Here is an 11915-nt window from a genome sequence, read left to right on the forward strand (position 1 = left end):
AGACAGATCAGAGTTCACACAGGCATGCTTATCTCCAACTCATGCCTTTCTCTCTCCATCTGTATGTCTTGAATTAATCTGCCTGTGGGGGATCCATTAGTTCACCAAAAGTGATGATTCAGCTCAGTTAAGATTGATCCTGCATGAGATTGGCCCAATGTTTCTCCCCCTGCCAGTTTTAAATTGGTACCATCACTATTTTATATGCCTAGTTGATGGTGACCAGGTGTTGTGCGTCAATTGTGACTTAGTAAAAGTAACCGGTTAACATTATGCTGCCTTCAGGTTCCTGTTGGGAATACCAGATTTACAAGCACGGCACGCATAAACAACATTATCAAGGGTGGCAAATACAGGAACACAGTATTTTCTACGATCTCAACAGTGTCATATCTGTTTACATTATATCCCTCTAGTTCCCTTATCATTTCTCTGTATCTGTGCTACAAAGTAGTGAAACTGAAGGGTGGATGTAATGGGCCAGCCTGGTTCAAATTTCCACGGGTTGTTTTTCCCAGTCTGCCGCTGTCTGCTTGCGTATACAAAATCTTTGGTCAGACCTAATTACATGCAGCCGCCGTGTGTGAGGTCTCCTCGAGTAGAGATACAGAATAGCTGTTTTCTCAGAGCCCTGAATTTTTTGAGCATGAATGCCTTATCTGGACAGACAAGGGTTAACAACAGCCGGGGTATGAGTGGGGGGATGGGCAGCAGAGGCAACTAGAGAGGGACACACACACACACACACACACACACACACATACACCCACACACACACACACAGCAGAGGCTCATGGTTAGATCACATGGGGCTGTATGCAGAGAAGAGGGTTCCCTATAATGGTACGAATGGTACAAGAACACAAAGAACGTGCCAGGCGATCTCCTCTGCTCCCATTTCACTGATTGTTTTCTCAGATTTCTGCAGGCTAATAAATATTGCTGTTTTCTTTTTTTTTTCTCTCCCCGTGATGATTTGTTTTCTTGTCCATTTACCAGATTGAAGATGCATTAGATAATGAAAGCAGCAGGAAATTGTTTTGGCAGCGTGCTTTTTATTTGAGTAAATCTCAACAAAATCATCCAGCATTAGATTACTTAGATGATGCTGTGATTTGAATGAGCTAAATCTAAAGTAATCTAAATCTCCTCTAAATCTCTGCTCTTTTTCCCCCCCTCCTCCTCTGGGTGTGTGCAGGCTGTTCGTCAAAGTCATTCAAGCTGTACTCTCCTAAGGAGCCCCCCAACGGCGGCAGCTTTCCCCCCTTCCACCCAGGCGCTATGCTGGACAGAGATGTGGGGTAGGTCTGGGTCATACTGTCAGAGCACCAGAGTTTCTGTCAAAAGGAAAATATGTTTAAAACTAGGGCACCTTTTACATTAATTCTGATGTCTCCTTTTTATGTCTTGCAGGCTGTAAGTTTTGATGTCATAATGTGTTGTCTTGACACGGAAACATTTACTATAGAGTACAACCTATTTTTAGATGCTGATTATTTTTTTTTTTTTAATAAATCATCTATTTTGACGTTGTATGGCTTATATTTTTGCAGAATCTTGAAATTTGAGTTTGAAGTTTGATCACCCCATCTTTGATATTGGAATAAAATCAAATGGGAGTTGACTACACAGAAGCAGATTGGTTTCAGATGTGGCTTAATGAGGCAAACATAGAGAAGAAGCATCATTCAGCTTAATTAAAAGTGACACACTACCACACAGTGTTGCTCTCATTACTTTATACAGTACTTATTAAAAATGTATACTTGTTTGTCGCAAGTGTTTAATATTTTAAACTTTTTTTCTATACCTCTCTGTTCTATTGTAATGAGGATTTCTATTGGAAATCTCCTGTTAGCCTTGAAACCAATAACAGAGGATGTATTGCCGTTCTAAGGTCAATGTTTAGAGGTCATATGATACTTGAAGTAATTAGGGCTGTCAAAGTTAAAACGATAATTACGCAAAATTAATTTTAAAAGCACTAATTTGTTTAACACATTAACACGTTAACATATTAACAGCTTTAAAGCTAGAGTGAAGATACTGGCATCATATGAAATTAGAAAACATAAGGAATCCATTGGTAGCAACCATGTCATACTAGCTTGTCACGGAGGAGAATTAAATAACGCTCCAAACTTAGGCTACATTTTGGCGAAGAAAAACTGGCATGATCATTTTCAAAGGGGTCCCTTGACCTCTGACCTCAAGATATGTGAATGAAAATGGGTTCTATGGGTACCCACGAGTCTCCCCTTTACAGACATGCCCACTTTATGATAATCACATGCAGTTTTGGGCAAGTCATAGTCAAGTCAGCACACTGACACACTGACAGCTGCTGTTGCCTGTTGGGCTGCAGTTTGCCGTGTTATGGTTTGAGCATATTTCTTTATGCTAAATGCAGAACCTGTGAGGGTTTCTGGACAATAATTGTAATTGTTTTGTGTTAATTGATTTCCAATAATAAATAGATGCATACATTTGCATAAAGCAAGCATACTGTATTTGCCCACTCCCATGTTGATAAGAGTATTAAATACCTGACAGAGCTCCCTTCAAGGTACATTTTGAACAGATTAAAAAACGTGCAATTAACTATGGACAATAATGCGATTAATCGTGTTTAAATATTTTAATGGATTGCCCTAGTAGAAATAAAAAACACACATGCTTGGTGTTACTTGTGTTTCTTAGAAAATGGTTGCTGATGTTTGTGTTTTTTGTTCCTCCTAGGCCTACACCCATGTACCCCCCATCATACATGGAGCCTGGAATGGGGTGAGTACTCTTTCATTGTTAAAAAAACCAGTTGTGGTTTGTCTTAGCTCAGAAGTAATTTATAAAGCCTTTATTCACTCTACTCTCCATTCATTTAAAAACAAATGGGCATTAAATTAATGCAATTAACTGAAGTTTGAGACTGCTCGGTGCTTATGTCATTTGTTTGCGCTACGGATGTAGAAAAGCCACTGAAGCAGCTCAAACTGCAGAGTGTTGAATCCCCCTGTTTTTTCTGTTTCAGGAGACCCACACCGTACGGGAACCAGACAGATTACCGGATATATGAGCTGAACAAAAGGCTACAGAATTGGACAGAGGTGAGAGTCGCTTCATCATTCACACAGAGAGTAATAAGAACTCAACACCACAACTGTTGCTGTATGAAAACACGGCATGTGTTTCATTTTCAAGTTGGTTGTGATTACTATCTGTAGTGCTACATTCTGCAGCTCCTGTGAACTACTTACTGTTGCCATGTTTACAGATTTCCCCTCCCAGCTGCTGTTTGTGTAGCTAACCATGCTGGGGATTTTGTGGGAAATTAAGCCTGAGAATGCACTGACTTAATTTACATTCAGGCTCTAATAGGATTATCTGATCAACCTGGCTAAAACATAATTAGAGTGCCAACTGTTTGTATGCCTGAGTGTGCAACTGAGCAGCTGTTACGGGCCACGCTTTTTATGTGACCGTCAGCCTGCACACTATAACAAATACATGCCAGTGGTCAACCTCTGGGTCTGGAAAGTGAAGCCAATGCAGAAGTGCCTTAAACCTGCATTCTTTCTAATAGCCAGCAGGGGGCGACTGCTCTGTTTGAAAAAAGAAGTCTGATTGTATAGAAGTCTATGAGAAAATGAGCCTACTTCTCACTTGATTTATTACCTCAGTAAACATTGTAAACATGAATTTATGGTCTCAATCGCTAGTTTCAAGTCTTCTTCAATACAGCATGATGTTCATTTAGTAAATTATGGTTCCATTTAGATTCAAATAGACCATAAAGCAGGGGATGCTTTAGGGCGAGGCTACCTTGTGATTGACAGGTCACTACCACGTCGTTGTTCGTGTTTTCGTCTTACCATTTTAACCCTTTCACAGTGTGTTTTCAGTTCATGAAAGTTAATTGTAACATTTTGGTCCCCTACAAATGTCTTATTCAGTTGTACTTAGCTCCACCCTGTCGTGTCACTTCTGGTTGCAAAAAACAAAGATGGCGATGGCCGAAATGCCCAACTCGAGGCTTCAAAACCCTAGTCCACAAACGAATGGGTGACGTCATTAAACACCTTTCAAACATATTCCGCAATACTGCCATAAAGAAGATCCGCCGTTACGTTGGCATTGCTTTTTCGCTCTAAACGAAATAACGGTGGTATAATTCCGCCCCGGTGTGGGATTTTAGATAGCATGCCGGCATCACGGAATCGAAAGAGGCGTGACTTTAAACACAACAGCGTTGGCGTCTAGTGTGTGTATGTGTAGTCCTGCTGTGCCGGCTGTCCCTCTCACACAGACATTGGCTCGGCTCTGTGACTACCTTCGCTGCCGGCTCAGCGATGGAACAACTCTGTCCCTTCATACCATCTCCATACATTTCATACAGAACAGAAAGAATAACCGTGCGACATTCCTACCTTGAACAGGCAGTGTGAAAGGGACTATAGTCATATCTGTCAAATGTTAATTTTTGCATCAAGTTCTTATTGTTTTCTCCAATGTTTTTAATTCTCTGTATGTGTAGTTTTTAATGTAGCAAAACTGTTTCACTCTTCTCCACTATAGAGTGGACTATATGTCCACCTCTTATATACAATATAGTAATATATATATATATATATATATATATATATAGTATATGATGCATGCACACTAACCTCTGTACATTGGAGGGATTTTAAATACAAATCATCATCTGTGGCTGTAGCAGGACTGTAATAAGCACGTCAAATCATTCAGTCCCGATTAAATGATTGGACGTGCTACCTGCCTATCTACCTGATCGCACAGTTTTGTAAATAGTTTTGTTTCATTGCACCAACAAAATATTTACTCACATACTCATCTTTAAGAGCCCATGCATTGATTTTGAGGACTATCATGAAATATGCTCATCTGTTCTCACGCAATTTGCAACCTCCCAGTGTTTTACATTGACCAGATTGTACGCAAGAAGAGTTGAATGTGCTAGAAGTGCTAAATTGTAGGAAACAAGAATTTCTGCTTCTTCTTTTTGAGCGGTTTTAGTATGTGCAGAATCATTGTTTGTTCGTTTAATCATAATATCTTAGGGAACATCCTTGTCTCTTTATAGCAAACACTATTTTAATGGAGAACATGTACATTTATTCTTCCTGTATTAGACTTGAATGCTATGTTTTATTTTATTGTGATAGTAATTTGCCTCATGTAGAGTAATGGTTCTTCCTCTGCTTTCAGGACTGTGACAATCTCTGGTGGGATGCCTTCACCACAGAGTTCTTTGAGGATGACGCCATGCTCACCATCACCTTCTGTCTGGAAGATGGACCCAAGCGATACAGTAAGAAAAAATGCTAAAGACCGTGAACCTGTTTTTATTTCAGCAATGTACTATATATTAGTATATATCATCTTCAAATGTCCATATGTTTTTTTTATCTTGACGTTTTATAAATCTTTCAAATTTACTTGACAATTGTTATTACCATTCATCAAGATAAGGATTGGTCTGTAACTGTTGTTGTGTATGTAGATGTATATCCTTTCTGCTCTATTCTTAATTTGATTCTTTTCATGTCTGTGTCAGATTTTGTGCTACTATACCTACACACTTTGCTTACGTGGGTGATTCAAATTTCATTTTATTTTTATGTATTTATTTGATTTCTTAACAAAGTTATAATTTTTGTGTGCAGCCATCGGCAGGACGTTGATTCCACGATACTTTCGAAGTATCTTTGAGGGAGGCGCCACCGAGCTGTTCTATGTTTTGAAGCACCCAAAGGAGTCCTTCCACAGTAACTTTGTGTCTCTCGACTGTGACCAGTGCACCATGGTGACCCAGAACGGCAAACCCATGTTCACACAGGTACGGTTGATGTCACACTGGATTCCTTCCCCTCTACTTCCTGTTGCTGCTGCTGTGACTTTTAACCTTTAACCTTTATTTCTGTCCTGTGGATAAGGTTTGTGTGGAGGGCCGCCTGTACCTAGAGTTCATGTTTGATGACATGATGAGGATCAAGACGTGGCACTTCAGCATCAGACAACACAGAGAGGTCCTACCAAGGAGCATTTTGGCTATGCATGTGAGTACAAGACTCAGATAACCACACACACACTTGCACTTAAATGCACATACTGTACATCAACTAATCTTTTCAACCCGATCATGCAGGATCCCCAAATGCTCGATCAGCTGGCTAAAAATATCACCAGATGTGGGCTGTCCAACTCCACGCTCAACTACCTCCGTGTAAGCACATTTCCTAATACTCATGTTATTTGTTGTTCTTTTGGTTGATCAGTCATTTAATTAACTTAAACTACAGCTGCAACAACCTGTTAACACTCCTTCATGTCTTTTTGGTTCCCTTCTTTATCTTCCCTAAAGCTATGTGTGATATTGGAGCCCATGCAAGAGTTGATGTCAAGGCATAAGACCTATAGCTTGAGCCCCAGAGACTGCCTGAAGACTTGCCTCTTCCAAAAGTGGCAAAGAATGGTAGCACCTCCAGGTAACGCACACACCTTTTGAAATTGCCAGTGGCATTTATGGCAGTGTTGCCCCTTGCATTCATTAAGCTGTGGAGTACCTACAAAACAAATCCAGTTGCAATTGCACAACAGTTCTTTATCTGCAACAGGAACTAGAAACAACAGATTTACAGAGATTTGTGATTATGAAGCATATCTTGTCTCTTTGTCTACCTGTAGCTGAGCCAGCCAGACAAGCTCCAAACAAGCGGCGGAAAAGGAAGGTGTCTGGCGGAAGCACCGTGAGCTCCGGTGGAGGCAGCAATAACAACACCAACAGCAAAAAGAAGAGTCCAGCCAACAGCTTTTCACTCTCCAGCCAGGTACCTGTAAGCATTACATCTACTTGACCTCTATCTGCACCTCCAAGTTCAGATACAGGGTGAAGGGGTTGGAAAGAAGGGCAAGGAGGTTAGAAAGGTTTTTGTGGGTGTATGGGGGTGGTAGAAGGGGTTGTAGGTGTAGCAGCAGGTCAGGATAGAGACAGCATAAGGAGGCTTCTGGAGGTGGGGTTTGGATTCAGGTGTGACAGGGGGAATAGGGGTTGCTTTTTGTAATTCTTCTGAGAATGAGTAGATTTAGTTAGTAGACCCCCTGATGTGAACCAGTGATGGGCAGTCCCTGGTCCTCTGGGGCCACAGGTTTATGGGTTTATATAGAGGAGGTGCAAGTGACCTCCTTTGCTAAGTAATGCTTAAACTATTCTGGGGCCATGGGGTAGGGTTACCTTGCTCAGATTTCCAGTGGGACAGATAGGTTTTCTCTCTAAATCCGCTCTATCAACTTGGTTTTAGAGTTACCACTAAGTCTATCAGAGCACACGATTCACACAGCACTGCTGTCTTTTGCATACTTGGTTGCTTGATTGAGCGAACGAGACCCGAGGTGGAATGAAAACCCCCATGATGCAGCACTCGAGGATCAGGGATGCCCACTGCTGGCCAGTAGGGAAGGCCCCTTGACCGTGGTTCTTGGAACAGGGGCAGGGAGTCTGGGCCACATGGACTACTGAAATTGTCTGGTTAGATGCCCTGACAACACGTTGTCCTGTTGTGATTGGGTTAAGAATGAGAGGACATTAATACCTTAGGTTTTTAATATTCCCTTGGTCTCTAGAACTTATCTTGAAGTATCAATTATGATGCATTTCATAAGTAAAGATTAATTAGTAACGCTGGAATCACACCTAGACCATAGGCAAGAAACACTACAGTTACAACTCGTCCGTGCAGCCAGTCATTCCGCGCACCCCCCTGTATTATGGGGATAATATGTACCGGCCCTTGCTGTCCCCTTTAGGACGTGATGATGGTGGGAGAGCCCACTCTGATGGGAGGGGAGTTTGGTGACGAGGACGAGCGTCTGATCACGCGGCTGGAGAACACGCAGTTCGATGGGGCGAATGGCCTGGACGATGAGGACAGTTTCAACAGCTCGCCTGCACTGGGGGCACACTCGCCCTGGAACAACAAGGCTCCCTCCAGTCAGGAGAGCAAGAACGACAACTCCCAGTCGTCCCAGTAGAGTGCTGAGGTCCCAGCCGGCCCCTTTTTTTCAATGCTTAAATCCTACTGGGATCCACCTGAGCCAACACACTAGCGAGAGGAGTCAGGGAGGGTGGCCTCGAGCACTTGTGTTCAATTACTTCATGTTTGTTTTGTTCCGTCATGTTCTTTTTAAGACTGAAGGAGAGTGGTTAGGAAGAGGGACAATAGCTGATGGACTGATAAAGCTCTTTGCTGTCACATGAAGGACAGGGTGAGCAGGATCCCACTCGCTCCCTCACATTGTTGCACATGATCAGTGGTGCTCAGCCTTGGCCCTTGTCATGCTCGGCTCCAGTCGGTCCTCTTAGAGGTGTGGTGAGACTGGCGGGGTGGCGGTGTGTGTGTGCATGTGTCTTCAACCCCTCCATCATCGCTCACCACAGTGTTTGAGCCAAAGTTGGCCTGTCCCGTTGTCCGAGTGCTCGCCATGGCGACCTTGTCAGTGGGTTCTTGTTCCAACCTCGGGTCTCTCAGGCGTGCGTTTTCCTTGACGACGCACCACGTTGTTTCTGTTGTGCTCATGTCACAGGGAAGAAATGCTTAGCTTTTATTTAACTTATTTTTTTGCAGGCTGCAGAAAACTGTGTGCACTCTCTAGTATCAAAATTCAACGTTCGGTTTTTAAAAACTCAATTATTTGTTTTTGTAGGACCTGGTTGGAACAAAAACCTGTACAGTGCCGGAGCTTGAGGACCGGAGTTGAGAACCACTACGCTAAATCTTAAACACACACACACACACACACACACACACACACACACACACACACAAACACTGACACACACACACACACATATCCAGACCAGTGCACACACACACACACACACACACACACACACAAACAACCACACACACTCACCTACACCTACAGCATAAAACATTGAGGTACTGGAGAGAGGTGGTACGCAGCATGTCTGGACCAGAGCACCAGATGCTACAGAAGTGTGTTTTCATTTTCTATGTTTTCGACTTGTTTTGAATTGTTTTTATTTTTGTAAACAATTTCTAAAAAATAAACAGACAAGCAAGCAAACAAAAACACCCCAGAATATTCTTTGCACTGTTTTCCACTATTAACTCCAATCTATTTTTCTTATGAATTGACGGTGTATTTTTTTTTTTTTACTTTCTATTATGTAAGAACTGTAAAACATCTGAAACCTGCAGTATATTAATGTATACGTATTGCTGTTAGATCATTCTTATTGTGATGGTAATAACTTCCATGTAAGTCTGTGCTAAATATAACGTCATCCATCTGTGTCAGCCATCACGCTGTCATCAGGTCCATCGGCTTCAGTGCTAGAAAACAAGTTTGGGAGAACAAGGCTAGTGTTTAGTACTGTACTACATCTTATTTGATGTGAGTCCAAAGCAGCACACTGGAAACCAGTTTCCCCACTAAATTTCCATCCAGTGCCTGATTTGGATCTGTTGACTTGTCATTGCAGAACTGTTTGCTTTGTCTTCAAATCTCTATCTGGGGGTCCTCTCTTCAGAGAACATAATAACAGAAAACTTCGCAAATTTGCTACTCAAAAATATTTTAAAAACAAGTTTTGACAGGATTGTAAAATAAGAAAAAAAAAGACTTTTGTATTAACTTAAGTTTCCCAGAAATGTTTTTAATCACAATTAAGAAAGCTGCAGACCAAGGAGCTACATGTAAAGATTCTTTAGATATTGATTACACTGTGCTGTTTTATGTTTTATGACAAATCATTTTGTTGGCTTTACTCCTCATGTTTGTGTCTGTGCTTGTATATTTTTAGGTAGTAATTTCTGTAAAGGTTATTCTACGTATTCCTCCCTAGAATTATGAGAAACTCAATCTAATGTAAAGACATGAAAAGCCTCTTAAAAGTTTTTTTAAACGTGATTTTTTAATGGTACAATCACTGATAAAAGAATTTTGCCCCATTTTAGCAAACTGTATTTATTTTTCTATGTACTGACTTTCTGTTTAGGTCCAACCCACCTGTACTATACTCATGATGATATATGGAGGAGTTTGTTGGGCTGCTGAGTCAGTTAATGCTAATACAGCTCATTTCATTACTTGTGTTTTTTCACACGCTGCTCCCAGTTCTGGCCAGTTTATCACAATGGTTCAGTATGTTAACATTAAAGAGATATTTAAGGGCCATGTTCTGCTGTTGTAGGTGCCCGGTCTATATGAAAACCAATCAGATGCACTGCAATTCAATAAATAACCACATGTAGAGAAAATGTTAATCTCTAAGTCATCCTTTTCTTTCTGTAAAGTTACTCTAGTTCATGGTGAGTCATCCTCTGATGAAAAGTTCCTCAGAAGCTGGAGATATTGCACAATGGTGCAACCTTTAGTGGAATTGGGTCAAATTTTCCTTCTAATCTTTAACTGACAGGTGAAAAATGCAATGTTGTTTTTTCATTAATGGAAATATGCTGACCATTGACCTTACATTTGGGGGAAAAATTGACTCACTGGGCTTGACCTTTATCTGCTGTGTCAGGGTTTCCTGTGTACTTAGGCAACTCTTTACATCATATCTAACTCGTGAGCTTCAGCATCACCCAGCTGACAGCTATTGGATAGTAATTTGCAAACTCGCCCAGCAGGGGTCTCCCAGGACCGACTGAGCAGCCGTTCAGAAATTCCTCCATCATTATATCTGGCAGAAATGCCGTCTGTAAATCCACACCGAGCTGCAGGCTGTTGTGTTTTAAGTCCTTACTCATTGTCTCTAGCACCCCTAGTCTACTTTTGTGGTGTATCTACTCAGCAGGCCGACACAGAATTGATCTAGGGGGAACTTTTCAACGCCCTGTGTTTCCTAAGTTGACATAATTTAGGGAATGAGGGTTTGTGATATGTGAGACAGAGCTGAAATGGCAATTCACCAATAGCTGGCTCCTGTAGCACCTCACCATAGGGGTGATTTTATATCTATATTTTTTGCCAGGTTTCTGTCATTGATGATTCATGTATGGTATCAATAAAGATGAATTTTCACTGAAAAACTTGTTTGTTGTTATTGGACTGATGATTCTTGATGGAAAAATATCTGTTACTGTGATGTGAGAATGTTTTTATTGCATGGAACTGATCGTAACTTAGGATAATCACACAAAACTAGACCTTAAAGAAATTAAACCAATCACTGAAATTGTCTCCAGTAGTCGGGGGAACCAGTTACTCAAGTATGCGTTGGTTAATCTGACCTCAGTGAATTCTTAAAATCATCAGCTCTTGCAAAGAAAACAAAGTTAAAAAAACAAAGTCGAGCTGTGCCAAGAACAGTTTACTGAATGTTCCTTATTGAAAGAAAGTTTCAAGTGGAATGTGAGCAAGACACTGCCGCCCTTGTTTTTGAGTTAATAAACACCAAAATGTCAAGGGCACAATTCAGTGTGACCTATTTGTCAATTGTTGTTTTGTTTTTTAGCAGGTTATTCATCCCGTCTTGGCAGGGCACAACTAATGGAGAAGACAGAGGCCATGTTGGTTGGCAAGAAAAGAGAAATGATAACAAATGACAAATAAAATGTGACAATAGCAGTGTATGTAATAGATACATGATAAAGCAGAGCTAGGTGTCTGTTTTCTAAATGAATGAATCGAATATACTGTACAACAAAAAGGCAAAACGGAGACCGAAGAGCAGAGTGTTGACTCTCCAGATAAGTACATTTTTGTACTAATAAGTAAATGTTTTTAAAAGCTTTTCCATAACAGGCTCATGACGTGTTTCAGATGTGTACCTTTTAATCTAACAAAAGTTACAAAGTAGTGTCTGGTGTAAGTGTATGGAAGATAATTCTTCACCTTGGGATCTGTATGTGTGGTAAAATCAGTTACAC

General features: G+C 41.0%; 1 protein-coding gene across 9 annotated transcripts in view; it reads left to right on the plus strand.

Moving 5' to 3' along the window:
- The window catches only part of ldb1a (LIM domain binding 1a), a 27531-nt gene extending 16456 nt beyond the window's left edge, over positions 1 to 11075 (plus strand). For 4 of the 9 annotated variants that reach the window (XM_074645759.1, XM_074645763.1, XM_074645761.1 and 1 more), the window contains 10 exons: positions 1199 to 1301; positions 2740 to 2784; positions 3029 to 3104; positions 5227 to 5329; positions 5685 to 5857; positions 5955 to 6077; positions 6167 to 6244; positions 6383 to 6506; positions 6706 to 6854; positions 7825 to 8700. In XM_074645759.1, coding sequence (XP_074501860.1) covers positions 1199 to 1301; positions 2740 to 2784; positions 3029 to 3104; positions 5227 to 5329; positions 5685 to 5857; positions 5955 to 6077; positions 6167 to 6244; positions 6383 to 6506; positions 6706 to 6854; positions 7825 to 8049 — 1199 coding nt within the window. In that variant the 3' untranslated portion in view covers positions 8050 to 8700. Of the gene's footprint in view, positions 1 to 1198; positions 1302 to 2739; positions 2785 to 3028; positions 3105 to 5226; positions 5330 to 5684; positions 5858 to 5954; positions 6078 to 6166; positions 6245 to 6382; positions 6507 to 6705; positions 6855 to 7824; positions 8701 to 8721 lie in introns of those variants that run through there. The other 5 variants (XM_074645767.1, XM_074645766.1, XM_074645765.1 and 2 more) reach the window with 3 other exon arrangements.
- The last annotated feature ends 840 nt before the right edge of the window (positions 11076 to 11915 follow it).

Source organism: Sebastes fasciatus, chromosome 9, assembly GCF_043250625.1.
Source record: "Sebastes fasciatus isolate fSebFas1 chromosome 9, fSebFas1.pri, whole genome shotgun sequence".
Taxonomy (NCBI): Eukaryota; Metazoa; Chordata; class Actinopteri; order Perciformes; family Sebastidae; genus Sebastes; species Sebastes fasciatus.